At 37.6% G+C, this 17,895-nt stretch overlaps 1 protein-coding gene across 4 annotated transcripts in view; it reads right to left on the bottom strand.

Moving 5' to 3' along the window:
• The window catches only part of ccser2b (coiled-coil serine-rich protein 2b), a 125,273-nt gene that overhangs the window by 68,329 nt on the left and 39,049 nt on the right, over nt 1-17,895 (bottom strand). For all 4 annotated transcript variants that reach the window (XM_077205912.1, XM_077205913.1, XM_077205915.1 and 1 more), the window contains exon 3: nt 13,129-13,310. In XM_077205912.1, coding sequence (XP_077062027.1) covers nt 13,129-13,310 — 182 coding nt within the window. The remainder of the gene's footprint in view (nt 1-13,128; nt 13,311-17,895) is intronic.

Raw genomic sequence — 17,895 nt, 5'->3', positions numbered from 1 at the left:
TTAAGTATGGCATTTCAACTCTATTGGCTGAATTTATAAGGAGACCTATTTAGTCTAAGTTAAATGGCTGCTTATCGGATCTTGTGAAACTACTGTACTGTGCACAGTGCCATTTGCTCAGCTCCGTCAGGTCTCTAATGCCTAGAGGCTGGGAATGATTTAATCAAAATTATTTCATTAATTGCTCACCCTCATGTAAGGTCCCTAAGACCTTTGTTCATCTTTGGAACACAAATGAAGATATTTTTGATGAAATCTGAGAGCTTTCTGACTCCACGTAGACCGCAACGTTATCACCACTTTCAAAGCCCAGAAAGATAGTAAAGACATTGTTAAAATAGTCCATGTGACTACAGTGGTTCAACCTTAATGTTATGAAGTGAAGAGAATATTTTTTGTGCACAAAAAAACAAAATTAACTTATTCAACAATTTCTTCTCTTCTCTGTCAGTCGCTGCTCACGTGAGCACCATGACACATGCGTGTGGTGCTGATGCAGCAACCGGACAATTCTGAGCTGGCGTTCTGACGTAGAACCCGGAAGCACTGCACTGTGTTTACAATGTGAACAGCTTCACAGACTGACATGGAAGAGAAGAAATGGTTGAATAAAGTTGTTATTTTTGTTCCGTTTTTCCCCATTATTGTTGAATCATGGAAGCAACAGTTATGTTGCCAAGAGATCTCTTATTTAGTATTTTTATGTGTCAGACATATGAGAGAAATAGCCATAGAAGAGGAAGGTTACAGGAGAGGTGGTCTTCATTCTAGATCTCTATGTTCCCCTCTCTTTCCTCTCACCCCCTCTCATGCCAGCTGTATATGTTTCTCTCTCTCGAGTGCTACACTATAAGGATTGACCTTATATACACCACTGAGAGACTTACAGTACAACTTCCTGGTAAGGTAGAAAAACATATGTTATGTTTAAAATGGAACGTATAGCCTACCTCATTCTTACACATGGTGCAATCCACTTTCCATATAAAGAAAACTGTCCTTCAATGTATACATTTGTGGTACATATGCATCAGTGGAAAACATATGTTGCAGTGCACACATACTTCTATGCCAAATATAGCTCATCCCATATCTCTCCTCAGCACACATATACATGTACATACTCTGACTTCACAAAATACATTATACAAATTATGATGAACATTAATAAAGAAAAATAATACTGAGTCTTCAAAAAGTATTCTCATTGATTCATAACTTGAAAAACTGTAGTCACATGTACTATTTTAATGATGTCTTTACCTTTCTGGACCTTGAAAGTGGTAATAATGTTGCAGTCTATGGAGGGGCAGAAAGCTCTCAGATTTCATAAAAAATATCTTCATTTGTGGATTTGGAACAACATGAAGGTGAGTAATTATGACAGAATTTTCATTTTTGGGTAAACTAATCCTTTAATGAGTCAAAGAAACTCAAACAAAGCAACTTAAAAGCAGACCTCATTTATAGCTAATGAACAAGCCAAAAACATCTCACTATGGAACAAAGTCCAGTACTAAGAAATACTGCAAGTCATGGATAAAGTAGATTAATTAAAGGATGACTATGTTTGTAAACAGACTTGTGTACACATTTCTGCCGACTGTAACTGTAATTATTTTAATGCATCAGGTAGGTTTCTCTTTTCCTTTTTTAGGGGTAGGGTACAACAGGGCTAAAGGTGAACCAAGGTAAATGTCACATTTGATTTTATTTCCTTCTAAACTCTGCAGAATTGTTCTAGACCTGACAATGTGTCTGATCCTTGATGTGATTGTGGGCAGCAACACAATGTCAATTCAAATGTGAATCGTTAAAAATACCCAATATATTTTAAGACAAAGGTCTAGTTTGAGTTTCAGTTTCAAGGTAATTAAATCGAAAGTTTTTCAATAAATTAAGAATATGTAAAATTATGGTATTTGGGGTAAATAGCGATCCTATTGTTGGGGTTAGATTTAAATGGTTAATATCATTGATTAAGTTGGGTGTCTACCTTGGAGATAATAACCACATTTATAATGAAACTGGAGGTCGACCGATAGTGGATTTTACAGATAAGTATAATGGCCCACGTTGGCCGATAATCGATTAATCAACCAATATTTTTTTTTAAATGGATACTGAATGAAAACAAACATAACACAAAAATAGTGCTGAACTTTATTACAAGAATTAAATATAAAAAATATTATTATATTGATTATACCTTGATCATTATTTATGTTAGTTCCTAGTGCATTAACTAATGTTAAGAGATACAACTTAAAATGTAAAAATCTATTAGTAAATGTTGAAATGAACAATGAACAATATTTTTATTAACCTTAGTTAATGTTGCAAGTGGAATCTTATTGTAAAGTGTTACCATTTCACATAAATCTGAACAGTCATGCTTAAAGGTGGCCATCTTTATCACACAAAGGCCATAGCATTGAAATTAGACAAATGTGTATATTGTATGTACTGTATACTCTCACACTTTATTTGCTTAAATTCTAGTACACTTGATTCTCTAATCAAAATAGCAAAATATTTTGTTCCAGCAATCGCTATCGGTGCCAATTAATCGGCAAAACCGGTCAATCGACCTCTATATAAAACCATATTTTAAAATATAATTTAATATAAAATATAATTTATTGTTACTGAAAAGACATATTTAATTATGGGATACTATTTATTTAAATAGTTTTTTATTTACCAAAATAAACAGCATATGGTACAACCTTTGCTGAAATGATTGTTTTGAAGGTGTATTAGAGAGACAACTTGGTTATTAAGCAAAAGATAGGCTATTACATTAGCTAAAGTATTTGTATCTTTTTTTGTGCAATCATACACTTAGAAAGTAGTGAAAAGCACATTCAGCCCCATTGTGCCCTAAAACTTTTTTTACAGTGGGAAAAAGTTACTTAGGGTGTATTCACACCTGCCTTGTTTGGTTCGATTGAATCGAACTCTAGTTCGTTTACCCCCTTGGTGCGGACCTTTTGGGCAGGTGTGAATACAGCAATCGAACTCGGGTGCGGACCAAACAACCGAACCGAGACCCAGCTGAAGAGGTGGTCTCGGTACGGTTCCAAACGAACTCTGGTACGGTTCGTTTACGGTGTGAACATGAATTGCAAGAAAGCACTGCACCTCTGAGTTAACAGGCTTCCGTAGTCGGAGTTGCGTTATGGGAAAGTGATCTGTTGTAGCCTACTACATTTGATAAAATGAGTCGTGCGCAGTGCCACTGTCAGCATGCCATGGTAGGCGCACATGAGAGCATGTTCTCTCTGCCGGAACCGTCTTGCAGCACATCGTCGTCTTCTCAAAATCCGAATTACAACATCATAAAGATGACATTGTATCATATGATACTCATTAGTTTCTTCATATTGCGTTTGTACAGAATAAAACAAAATTAGTAAAAGAACAAATATTGCAGTACGAAATATCTCCATGTTGAGCCTTTTTTGCACTTCCTGATTACCCTACTTGAGAATCCTTGTCCAATAAATGGACGAACTTAGCACACGTGTGGTTTTGTTTACAAATTTTGGTTCACTTGCATAAAGAGCAGTGTGAAAGCGAACCGTACCAAAAAAAAAAAAAAAAAAAAAATTGTATTTGGTCCGGACCAAAGCAAGTGAACTATCGGACTTTCCTGGTGTGAATACACCCTTAGTTACAACCTTTGTGGTGTTTAAAATTAAATATCCAATACTTTAGCGATCTTGCAGATTCTTCAGGGGATGGTTATAGTTTAGGTTTTGCCTTCAGGAAAAAGAAAAAACATGTGTTATCTTAATGGATTCAGTGCCATAGTGAGGGCCCTCAAGTCACGCTTGGCAGGCAACAACAACAGATGGTCCTGGTGAACTAGGGAGATGCATCAAGCTTCTAAACAGCCCAAATGACTAGGCAATGTTGAGAAAGTGACAATGAAAGCCCATATAACTAGGGTGAAAGCGAGGGAGATCAGAACAGAGTATAAAAGAGTGAAAGAGAGATAAAAAATGTATGTATAATAACGTCACAGCATCTCTCTTCCAAACAACAATCTTGTAGCAATACATCATTTGGGAAACAAGCTGCCCCCTAGTGGAGCACTGTCTCATCTGACCAGTCAGTCATTTTGCCTAATCCCCCTTTTTTATTGTTTCTTAATTAAAACGACAATGTTTTGATAAAAAACAAATCATTGTCAGGCATGTCATATGAAAATCAGTTTGATCGTAATGCTGCTGGTTAATTTTCCCAGAAGTGAAAGACTCTAAATTTAAAATACATCCTATATAAATTTATTTTGTCAAACTTTTATGATTACACTACCATATGGCCTCCTATAATTTTAGCCTGTTTTGCTCCACGGTGTCTCAGACACTTTGAAACACAGTTTCATGACTTTCATATCCTACGTTCGGCATAACCCAATACAAGTCAATACAGCAGGTGTAGACACACAGCACACTAGGTCAGCTGAACTGTCTGAGGAAATAAACATAAGCAGTGGGGAGGAAATCATCCTTTCTGACTCGGCCAATCAGAAAAGGAGCACTGATATCTGAGCGTTACAGACGTTCTGTGAGGAGCGGGAGCAGAAAACCATCGCTCAGAGTTTTCTCACTTGGTTGATTCCTGAGTCACTTCTGCTCTTTGGTTGACAAGTTCTAAACAAGTCACTGTGTGTGTGTGTGTGTGTGTGTGTGTGTGTGTGTGTGTGTGTGTGTGTGTGTGTGTGTGTGTGTGTGTGTGTGTGTGTGTGTGTGTGTGTGTGTGTGTGTGTGTGTGTGTGTGTGTGTGTGTGTGTTTCACATTTACAAACTCATTTTGCTGAAATAGTAACAGTACCAGGGAGTCAAATATTTTCTTGAAGTCAATGGGTTTTTAGAATGTTTTTTTCTGAAATAAGGTCTGTAGTTAAAACAAGTTCAAGATATTTTCACGTTTTATTCTGTGAAATAGAATACATCAGTAATACCCCCTTGTTATTTATTTTAAAAGTTTGTACTTATTTTGAAAAGGCCGTTGCTATCAAGTGCCTAAATGGGACTACAGAGGTTTTCAGGGATAGTAAATCTCATCAAGCCAAACAGGAAAAATAGTCAGAAGTATCTACTCACTAATCCGTTTTCACTGTCTTGTGTTTATAATCACACTCTAGCAAACTATTCTAACTCAAACTTTCAGGGAAAAGTTTTTAAATAAAGAGTGAAAGAGATTTCGTTAGCTTAATGGTGGTGACGTAAAATTCATTCAACCGTAGTTTCGTTAATAGCCTAATTTTAGCTTTTTACTGCTGCTGAAAGTATGCAAGCTTGAAAATGCATGAAAGTTGTGTTCATTCGTGAAGATTATCATGATGAACAAAACGTGTAAGAATCATTAAGTTTTGTTGGTTACAGCTTATTTTCTGAAATAATCCAAAAGCCAATGGAAAAAATCGTATTGGTTTTTTTTCGAGACAACCAGAGTGATGCTAACTGGCCAAAAAAAGTGCAACATCACAACTTCACTGCGATTAAGTCCTTGGAGTCTCTTTGGAGCTAATGCAAATCCATACCAAGTTCTGGCAAAAAACTCTAGATGGCGCAGGCTGACAGGTACTTAACTCAATTTAGTAGCAATCACATTGTCATTTACGTAACGCAGCTGATAGGTTTTTGTTGCATCAGTGGCCAATGAGCTGCGGCTCAACAATCAAATAATAGTTGTGTTTGCTGTTAGCAGTCTGCATTGCGCTCTCAGTAACCCTCCACCTTCCCCAGCTCCACCTGTATAGATCTGCTATGGGGGTTATCACATTCTCACAGCAGCACGTCTGTGAATGTATTGGCAGTAGCAAGTCTCGATACTTGTTCTACAGCAAGTTTTATTATATGTGGTTGCACATATTGTGGCAATTCAGATATGAAACACTTTTGCTGAAGCAACCATGCCATTTTAGCTTGCTACTACAAACCTTAAAGGAGTCATAATGTGCAATTTTCACTTTTCCATGAGAATCAATGTATGTTATGATTGACTAACGATTATAAATTGGCCGGGATGCCGATATTCAAAAGTGAAGCGTTTGTTTACCCCAGGGTTCTTAAACTAGCCAACGTGCACGCGCACTCAAATACGAGATTTCAATTTCTCCCCCGACTTGACGTCAAGACGGGGCCGGATATACCATATATGGACACCGCAGAGGAGGCCCGCCCTGCCCCTCTCCCCATCATATTCAGTCAAGAAAGATGCAGAAACGTAGTGCACACGTGAGTTGCTCTGTGGTTGACTGTCATAATCCACATTCTAATGTTTTTTCTTTACCCAAAACTGACCAAACTACAAGGGACAAGTGGATGAAATTTATTTTTAATGACGCCGTTCCAACAACCATCTCAACTTGCTCAACGTTAGGTGTCTGCGCTAAACATTTCACAAAAGAATCTTTTAGAAATTTGGGGCAATATCAGGCGAAGTTGGCATCGAAGCTACGTTTGGAAAAAGGTGCCATTCCAACAATCAGAGACTTGCCTGAATTTGAAACGGTAAGACTGTGTTTTCATTACTATATTTTGTGTAACAAACAGCAGCTAACTACTAATGCGGTTAATGTATGTGATGTAAACACGGGGAATGGACTCTACGAATGCTAGCCACATCTTTCCACTTTGTTTTACACTACAGTAACGTTAGTTACGGTACAGGAGTCCATGCTCAGTGCCTAAAACCGTTTGCTAAATGTAATTCTGAAAACAATATACCACAAAACATTATTAGAAAATTATTAAATATCTAAAAAACCACAACGTCAAAAAAGGCAAAAACAACACATTATAGCAAACGTTAATCTCTATAACCACTGTAAGCTGAAAATAAAGTAGACTACATCTCCGTTAATGTAATCTACATTAAATTAAAGCTAAACTTATGTGGGAGAAAATAGCAAAAAAACGTTTTAGCTCGTTACTGATGTTAATGTATGTCTCAGTCAAAAAAATTGTCTTTACCATTCAGAGACATGTTGATGTAGACGTCCTTCAATTGACTGTTGTTCCTCTTCCGTTTCCAGCTCTGGTTCAGAGTCTGGCTCAAACATATACGGTTGAATCCCGTAGGTCGCGGCCAGGTTGGGTTCATTAACAACTTGCTCCATGATCTCTTTTTGGAATGATATGCTGAAGTTACCTGCGGTGTCAAGCCCCCTCCTTCCTGCCACCAATCAACGCGCCCCTCATTTGCATTATTAAAATGACCATCCACGACAGCCAAAACCTCGCATCAGATCTCGCGAGACAATAATGCATTCAGAAATAAGGGTCAAACGAGCTCTGTGTTTATTTGTTTCCAATTTTTCTTTTTTAGAAGGGCATGAAATGACTATAATAGAGTGTGGGTATCAAAGTTAATACTACATTATGACTCCTTTAATTCTCTTTTATCGTGACTCTTGTTTCTCCTGAGCAAAGTTTTTCTATGTCAGAACAAGTCATGACAAAATGTATAAATTTACAAATTAAACATTATGTTAAAAGTATTTAGAGGTTATAACAGTACTGTGCAAGGAACTGCGTAAAAACAAATATTTGCTTATTGATAATCTGTGCCTGTAATCATCAATTGTGTGAAAAGGTGTTTCACTGCCACTAGTGTTCATTTCAGCTGGAAACCACAATGTTTTTGTGTGTGTGATTAAAATGATCAGTTTGTGATTAAATAATCATTTTTGAGCAAGTGTCGAATAAGTTGAAGGATAGTATTTAAAGGAAGCAAAGCCCCAAGCTGAAAAAGCAACAGAGCACCTATGAAAAGACTACTAGACTGGAAAGGATGAAAATACTCGATCTGGAATGTCTGGAAACAAAGTTGTGTTTACAATATATCAGGTTATTTATAAAACCCAGAGATACAAGCACGATTATGATTGGCGGAGCAGTGTTCGAAGCCATTGTAAAATACTATATGAACACAATCTGATTACATCACTATTTCTGCGCCACTGGGTCTATGTGTAGCTTCAACCATTCTGCTAAACATTACTGAAAAACTATATTGCTAGCTGGAAGAATTATTGTTATCAATAAATTAGAAGAAGTAGAGAGATCACCTATTGTACATTTAAACAAAAAGATATTGTATGAATACATAAGACTTAAAATTAGTGCATGAGTCATATTTTATATTATACTTTTATGATACATTATTGTTTTGTTTTTTTCACTTTTGAAGCTTGAGAGCTCAAGTTCCCATTCATTTTCACTTCATGTAGCTAAAAGATCATCTGCAAAACAGCTCATTTTGTGTTTCATAGAAAAAAAGAATGCCATATGGGTTTGAAACAACATGTGAAATGAACTACATGTAGGATGTTCTGTAAGATGATAAGCCTATTGAAATGGTTGACGCTTTGAATGTTTGTGAGTTTCTGCTGCCCCCATGTGGCCCTTGAGGGTAGGCTACTAAAGAGGCTGCATAGCACTAATTCAGCTGATTTCCTTCAGAAACGGAATTGAGGTTCATCAGACCAGAGAATATAGTTTCTCACAGTCTAAGATTTGTAGGCGTGTTTTTGCATCTCCGAGTGGGATTTAATGTGTCTTCATTGAGAAGTGCAACAGGAAATGGCGTATTGATCAACGCAACATGGCGCTTAACTACTTACCTCAAGTTCCATTTGCAAAATTGGCATGCCAAGTTGGAAAATACACTGAATCATTAAAAGCAATGATAGGAAAATGCAGCTGTTGTTTATCTAATATGTGCCATATTTACAAAAATAAATATTTTGCTAAATAATAACTAAACAGAGACGCACTGATACTAATTGAAAGATTTGTAATCTGGCTTAAACAGAAAGATAAATATAATAGGGAGAGGCATTTAACAATATATTATAGATGCAAAGGAGAAAAAAGGCTAGCGTTTTGAGCATAAATGCCAAGTCATCCTCTCATTTGACTTTGATTTCACCTCAGCATTTACTAACTGCCATTAAGCTGACAATCTGATCATCTGCTTCCAGAAGAAAGACAAATGACTATCAGCAGGAGCCAATTTGGAGTTCTCTGAATTATGATGTGTAATCAGAGACACACCTTCAATAACTCAAGCTGACAGCCTTATCCTGTCAGTCTCTGGGCTTTGAGCACAAGAAAACATCACTTTAAAGGGGATGTCTATGCTTTTCCATGCATACTGACTTATGTACAGAGGTGGTCAGAATTAATGGCACCCCTGTTAAATATGATCAAAAATGCCAGTAAAAAAATAAATCTGCATAGTTTAACCTTTTGATCTTTCATTCAAATAATTTGCAAAAATCTAACCTTTCATTGAAGTAAAATAATTGAAAGTGGGGGGGAAATCACATTATGAAATAAATGTTTTTCTACAAAGCACGTTGGCCACAATTATTGGCACCCCTTGAACCCCTAGAATAGTTTACGAGTAAAATATCTCTGAAGTATATTCCCATTAATATTTACCTTTTTTTAGCACACCAGAGTGACTAGGAACATGAAATTGTCTAGCTTTGACTTCTTGTTTCGCAGGAGTTTAAATATGAGGAAATACAAAGGCCAAATTCCCTTCATTTCCCTTATTAGAATTGTTCAAAATAAAGAGTATTTTGTTACAATGTTGTGCTGAAATCGTTTTTTCTCATGTGGTTTGATGGACAGAACAGTTCTGAATTGATATACATGTATGTAGTATGTAGTGTTTACTTTGGAGACTCCAAATGGCCTTTTGGAAAGGACGCCTAGACTTTCCCTGAATAAAAGCTTACAGAAACTCCATTTTTGGGAGAATCATCTTCAAATTTGAATCAAAACATGGTCAGATATTCGGTTTTATCTTATTATGGTGTTTTCAGGCCTTTAACATAAAAGTCTGATCAATTTTTCCCTTAATGAAGTTCATTCAAAGAAATCGGGAGTCACTTTCATGTAAATTTTACCTTGTTTTACTCTGTTCCTATGCTACTTTGAGTTATTATGACTCGGTAACAAAGTTTCAAGTGTCTAGTTTAAAAAAATATCAGAGTTATGAATGTGGACCGTATGGTTGAGCAGCTAAAGATATTTGTATTTGGGTATGTCATTTTCAGAAAATTCTCAAAAATAGGGGCGCTGGTAAAGTAATCATCCATCAAATGAGTAAAACCAAAGAATATAGTTCTGATGTGCATCAAAGGATTGTTGAGCATTACAAAATAGAAAGTGGCTGAAAGAAAATGGCTAAAATATTGAAAATCCCCATTTTGACCATCAGGGCAATAATTAAAAAGTAACAATTAACTAAAGATGTTACGAATCTGCCAGGAATAGGACGTGTCTATATTGTCTTAATGCACGGTGAGGAGGAGAGTTTGAGTGGCCAAAGACTCTCCAAGGATCACAGATGGAGAATTGCAGAGATTACTTAAGTCTTGGGGGTCAGAAAGCCTACAAATATATATCAAACAACCCTACATCACCACATGTTGTTTGGGAGGGTTTCAAGAAAAATCCTCCTCATTCCACCAAAAACAAACTCCAGCATATTCAGTTGTCAGACATGACTGGAACTTCAAAAGGGACTGGATTCTATAGTCAGATGAAACAAAAAAAGGGCTTTTTGGCAGCGAACCCACCAGATGTGTTTGGTGCAAACAGGGATAAAAAGTACCCTAGGCCTACAGTTAAATATACTGCTGGATCTTATATGTTGTGGGCCTATTTTTTTTGCTGGAGGTCCTGGACATCTTGTTCAGATACATGGTATTATGGATTCTAGCAAATACCAACAGATAAAAAATCAAAACCTGACTGGGTCTGCTAGAAATCTTATAATGGGCCATGGTTGGATCTTCCATCAGGACAACGGTCCAAAACAAACATCAAAATCAATACAAAATGGGTAACTGAGCACAAAATTAAGCTTCTGCCATGACCGTCCCAGTCCCCTAAACTGAACCCTATAGAAAATGAGTGGGGAGAACTGAAGAGAAGCAGCACCAACATGAACTTGTGAATCTGAAGGATCTGGAGAGATTCTGTATGGAGGAATGGTCTCTGATCTCTTGTCAGTTGTTCTCCAAGCTCATCAGGCATTATAGAAAAAAACTCAGAGCTGTTGTCTTGGCAAAAAGTATTTAATAACAGGGAGCCAATAATTATGGCCAGTGTCTTTTGGAGAAAAGCATTTATTTCATAATTTGATTTACCCCCACTTTCAATTATTTTACTTCAATGAAAGGTTAAATTTCTGTGTCAAATACACTCTTTCAGGGTTCATATAAGTTTCGGAAAGTTTTTTTTTCAAGTATGGCTCTGCATGACATCATAAAGGGCGGAATTCCTTATATTCATACTTTGGAGTCACGTGACTGCCATGGATATCTGGCGGGAAACAAACGCTCACAAAATGGCCAATACTACAATCAATTATATAGTGAGGCTATTTTGTTTCCATAGCACATTAACAAAACGTTTAATGACACGAATGACACTAAAAACAATACAATTACTAAATATGAATAATATCATTAAAATGATATAGGCCTAAAAACAGTCTTTAGTTCACGAACAGCACAACTCTGCCATCTGTGAAAATCAAAAGCAGCTTCAAAAACTTCTTTAAAAAGTTAATGTAGGTCCCCAAGAGAAATATTAAGCCAGTAAATTAAGATAGTTGTCGCAATACCATTATATCCACCGTCGTCTCAGAGAACGCGGCGTTAATGCAGCGACAGACGCTGAAAGCTCAGTCCGTTTTTACTTTCACTTTCAGGGAATGCACGTTCTTAACACGATTATGCTGAATAATAGTGCATCCAATCGCACAACAACTATCTGGCATGTCGTTACACCTCAAAACACCAACTTTTGTATATTAAAACTGGCGACGTCCTGGCAAGATCCTAGATTAGTTTACTGGGTTTCGTTGCTATAGAACACGTTCTTGCCCGCCAGCCAGTACTTGTGACGTCACGTGTAAGGTATGAATAGGCACTTCTCCCCGGAAGAGCGCACAACCACATCAACCAGAGCGAGAGCAAGAGCAATGCCCATCAACGTGCTTTGTTCGGGTTACGGAATTCATCGGCAGAACTTCATGGCATGCCTCCAGGAGTTTGAATGTTTTCGGAAAGAAGCGGTACAGCTCTATCTGTCTTTTATAAATTTGATAAAACGAAAGACTCTTCTGAGATATGAAAGATGCAATACTACTCTATAGGTACTAAAGATTGACATGAGATTGGCAGAAACTGTGCGCATTATGTCCCCTTTAAAGACACAAAAAATCAACTCTGTTCATCAACTGTGATTTTAAAAGTCTACCATATGGCCGTGTGTCCACCAAATCGTTTCTTCACGCATCTGGCGTATAATTCCAATTGTTTTCAATGAGAGTGCCGCGTTTTTTAAACGCCATGAGCGTAACGAGGCGCTGAGTGTGTATTTAACGCTCAAGCGCTGAGCGTTCGGCGTTTTTTACTGGTCGCCCAGAGTTGAAAAATGTTCAACTTTGGGTAAAACACACCGTTCATCACGGTTACTTTTTTACACAGCAGTCCAATCAACCAGTGTAGGAGGGGCGGGACAAAAACCACACCGACCAACTTTCACAACATACTTTATGTACAACGACGTCAACCAGCAGAGCTAACCGAACAAAATGGATGAAAAATAAATTCTAGTATGAAATTTATCTGCGAAATCAGTTACAAGTAAACTGTGCTGCGGATATTCTGTATCATAGCAACGAAGCGTCTCAACTGAAAAAACGCAGGGCTGCCAAAACGCTCTCAAGCGCCCACAGCTAGGCGTTTTCAGCAGATCATCTAGCTTTTTCAGCTGGCTAAAAACGCTTTGGTGGACACGCGGCCTAAAGCACACTGATTCAGACAAGTTTGGCAGTGTATTTTAGGAGCTTGGAAAGAAGATTGTAGAGAGTTGCCAAGAGGAGCGATTCTCCACCACAGGGCCAAAGACCACAAAGGCTAGTTGTACAAGCAAGTTAAAGAACCACTACAAAACAAAAACAAAAAATAGATAAAATAATGAAACTCAATAATCCACTAATTATGAAAATGTTTATAAAAATGATGTTACTTCTCTCTCGTAAGTTGCTTAGGTCACTCATTTCATAAAGCTTTGGACTCACCATGCTGTTGAGATCAGAGCCAAAGCTTCCACAGGGGTGTCCAGAGTCTGCCAGTGCCTCCATCCCCTCTTCATCCCACATATAAGTCCCTCCAGAGCTGTCTGAGGGCGACAGGTCCAGAGACGAGCCATGAGGGAAATCGCCTGTAGGAGATGTCCCATGTACAAAGTCATCTTTACCAGCTGAAAGACAGACAATAAAATGGGTAAGAAAGTGACAGAGAAATATATTTTAAAGTAATCTTAGTGATGGTATGGATCTGCTCAAATCGTTTAAATTTCAAAACCTTTTTCAAAAGCTAATTTGACAGGATTTTAAGCATCATAGGCACATTCAAGGTGAAATACGGTTCCAAAAGGCTGTTACAACATCATTATGCTGCCTTCTAAGGTACATTGTTTTAACCAAAATATAAGGCAGCATCAAACCGTGTATACAGCTTTGCATATACACTATACATATACAATATTGCATACAATTCTGAGAAGTACAGATAAAAAAAAAAGTTTATGTACATACAAGTCAGGGGCATTTCCTCGGAGGCAAGGGAGGCAGTGCCTCATAAAAAAGTTTAATGAGAAAATAATCCATATTATAAAAATGAAAAGTGTGACATAAAAAAAAGTGTCTAAATCCCTCGTTTTTTTAAAGTGGCACTGTCCAACAGCGACAACAGCAGATAAAGTTAAAGTCCGCATCTCTCTTGCCTTCTCTGAGCCCATTAAGAATGGCGGAACTAGACTTTAACACATGGGGTGGCCAAGGCACCTTTAGGGGTGTAACAAACTGCTCTGAGACACGAAGGTTGAGAATCCAAATGCAGTGTTTAATCGGAAAATCCAAGATCATAAACCGTATAACAGGCAGTGGTCAAAAGCACAGGGTAATCAGTACAAACAATGACAAACAAATCCAGAGGGTGAGACAGGAATGGGAAAACCAGGACACAGGCAGATAAGAAAAACCAGGAACATGGAAAACAGTGGAAATGCTCAGAAATGCAGTGTTACACATACAAGTAGGGCTGGACGATCTTGGCTAAAATCATAATCGCGATTAATCGAACAAGTTACCTCGATTACGATTATTGAACGATTATTTAAAATAAATTATTTCTCACGTGTCACTGGCAAGGCTTATACTGTAAATATTCATGGTTATTTTTTTTTAATGAAAGAATGCATAATCCTATCTTTGTGATTCTAAAATAAGGAAACCCACAGATAGCTTTTAATGCTTACTTATTAAATATTTCAAACAATTGAATCAAACAAAGCATACAATGCTTGAAATAAAAACGTCTTATAAAAAGTAATTAAGTTTTAATGTAAAAACAAAGTTTCCTAAAAATGTAGAAAATAGTTCTTTTTGTAAACAAAATAATTTATTGTAAATATTGCCATCTTAAAAGTAAAATATAACTTGTATAAAACTAAAAAAACTAATCCTTTTCACATTGTGTAGCATTTGTAAATGCTTGTGTTATGGAAACCTGCTTTGTGGAGTGGAGGCTCGTGTTGCTGGGCGTTTGTCAGTCTCTCTCTGTTTTCGCGTGTTTCTTTGGTACAAGCGGCTCCTGTTGCTGAGTTGACTCAGTGTTTGAGTTCCCTTTCACACAGAGATTCCGGAAAATACACAGATAAAGTGGCCCGGGATTTGACCCGGGTTCCTTTGACTTTGGTTCATTCACACTGCCAGTGATTTTCCGGAATCAACAGAGTGCGTTCACACAGACACACACAACCCGCAAAGACACGTGACATGTCCCAGCGGCGTCTATAGTTTGCTTATGAGCTGCGATTTCTCTCGAGAAACCACGCTTGTGCATTTTTTTTCTCTGATCTCTGATCATAAACTAGCGCATTAAGAACCGTTTCACGCTGGCGAACGATCCCGGCTTAGCGCCATATTTACGACACGGCATTGATTACGGCTTTTGTTCACACAGCGTGCATTCCGGGACTGAACACGGCAATGATACTATGTCCCCAACCTGGCATCAATCCCGGGTCGTGTTTGCGTTCACAGAAGGTGTTTGTTCTGGCAATTTCCCGGGATCAACGCGCTGAGTGAAAGGGGCTCATGTAGCTTCAATGTCGCAGACTGGACGGGGCGGAGTTACGTGAATACACACGCGGTAATATGCAGTGCTTGAAGTGGGAAAAGAAAGGTGCCGGTACTCTCTTGCATTGGCAAATCATGACCTTTTGACATTTCTACAGTGAAAAACAAAACTTGTTATTTATTAACAACATAAATGTAGCCTATTAAAACAAGTCGTGCGTGTGTGCACGTGCGTGCGAAAACGGAACTCCTCCAAGTCTGCAAGTCCAAAAATACATTTAGATTATTACATTTTATTTAATTAAATGCATTTATGGTGAGATTATTATATTTTCATGTCAATTTGTGTGTTGACCACGAACCATGAGCTGTCACTTTAATTCACCACGTGCAGCACAGCAAAAATACACTCGGAACGATCTCTGCACTGCTGTATACGCACAGCACCAGGAGCGCATTGACGGACCGCATGCGCGTGCAGTGTGAAAGCTCGAACCTGTTAACATGGGTGCGGAAAAAATACGAAGTAACGAAGTATACATGAATATCAGATTTTTTTTTTTTTTTTTTTTTTTTTTAATATTTAAATTCCTTTTACAAAGACGATACAAAGCACTGCATTACATTAACAACAAAAAAAAAAACAAAAAAAAAATTTATTAAGAAAGAAACAAATAAAACAAACAAAAAAAGAGGTTCATCAACAAGTAAGAAAAAAACGTACATAGTTCTTAAGAAACGTATTGTTCTTGCTGTTATCAATGAGTTTAAGAGATTTAACTATAATGGAAATCTCAGCAACAAATACATCAAATCTAGGCAAAGTCTTGAGAAATTTGTTTTTGTGAATAAAAAATTTACAATGCAACACAAAGAAATTAACAACATTATCAATGGCATAGTCACTCCCAGAAAAATAAAAAAATATATCTTTCAATGAAAAGTTTAAATCACATTTGATAAAATAAGAAAGATAACAACCCAAGCGCTCCCAAAGAGGTTTAATCACATTGCAGTGGTAGAATAAATGAAGCAAAGTTTCTTTCTCAACCTTACAAAATACACACAGGTCAGAGATATCAACAAAAGAGGCAATTTGTGAGTTGGTTGGGTAAACATTATGAAGAATCTTAAAGTGAACCTCTCTAATTTTATTAGACATACAATATTTCTCTGGGAGTAACCACGCCCTTTTCCATTGAATACTGTCAAACAAATTATTCCAGAAAAATTTACATCGAGGGGATGTGTAAACTTTGTAATGTAACAATAGTTTTATAAGTTTACCATTACATTTTTTATCAATAAAACTAACTCCATCCAATAAAAGCTTGGGCATAATTGTTTTTCTCTCATTAAAGAAAAGGTGTGTTTTAAATAAATGCACATAACTCGGAGACAAAGCTTTGATGACAGAGTTGAAAGTTCTAGCAGGGAGAGGAAAATTATACAAAGTCATAAATTCTTCATATTCCAGTATACTGCCATCATTTTTAAATAAATCCAAAACAAAAACAATACCTCTATCATACCACTTATCAATAAAAAATGATTTGTTTCGGATTAAAATGTTCAAATTATTCCACAGAATTTCCTTATGGGGAGAAAAGTTGTGCACATAACACAATTTCCAAGCAAGTAAAGCCTGTTGGTGAAATTTGGAGAGAGAAACGGGTAATTTAGAAGGGCCGAAATTACATTTCAACAGAAATTCTAGACCACCTGATCTACGAAATATGGCATTGGGGATATACAGGTCCTTCTCAAAAAATTAGCATATTGTGATAAAGTTAATTATTTTCCATAATGTAATGATAAAGATTAAGCTTTCATATATTTTAGATTCATTGCACACCAACTGAAATATTTCAGGTCTTTTATTGTTTTAATACTGATGATTTTGGCATACAGCTCATGAAAACCCAAAATTCCTGTCTCAAAAAATTAGCATATCATGAAAAGGGTCTCTAAACAAGCTATTAACCTAATCATCTGAATCAACTAATTAATTATAAACACCTGGAAAAGATTCCTGAGGCTTTTAAAAACTCCCAGCCTGTTTCATTACTCAAAACCGCAATCATGGGTAAGACTGCCGACCTGACTGCTGTCCAGAAGGCCATCATTGACACCCTCAAGCAAGAGGGTAAGACACAGAAAGACATTTCTGAACAAATAGGCTGTTCCCAGAGTGCTGTATCAAGGCACCTCAGTGGGACGTCTGTGGGAAGGAAAAAGTGTGGCAAAAAACGCTGCACAACGAGAAGAGGTGACCGGACCCTGAGGAAGATTGTGGAGAAGGACCGATTCCAGACCTTGGGGGACCTGCGGAAGCGGTGGACTGAGTCTGGAGTAGAAACATCCTGAGCCATTGTGCACAGGCGTGTGCAGGAAATGGGCTACAGGTGCCGCATTCCCCAGGTCAAGCCACTTTTGATCCAGAAACAGCGGCAGAAGCGCCTGACCTGGGCTACAGAGAAGCAGCACTGGACTGTTGCTCAGTTTTGCATGTCATTCGGAAATCAAGGTGCCAGAGTCTGGAGGAAGACTGGGGAGAAGGAAATGCCAAAATGCCTGAAGTCCAGTGTCAAGTACCCACAGTCAGTGATGGTCTGGGGTGCCATGTCAGCCGCTGGTGTTGGTCCACTGTGTTTTATCAAGGGCAGGGTCCATGCAGCTAGCTATCAGGAGATTTTGGAGCAC

This window comes from Siphateles boraxobius, unplaced genomic scaffold (assembly GCF_051911475.1).
Source record: "Siphateles boraxobius isolate OS27281-9 unplaced genomic scaffold, OSU_SipBor_1 55, whole genome shotgun sequence".
NCBI classification, from domain to species: Eukaryota; Metazoa; Chordata; class Actinopteri; order Cypriniformes; family Leuciscidae; genus Siphateles; species Siphateles boraxobius.
This window is presented reverse-complemented; position numbering and strand designations above follow the sequence as displayed.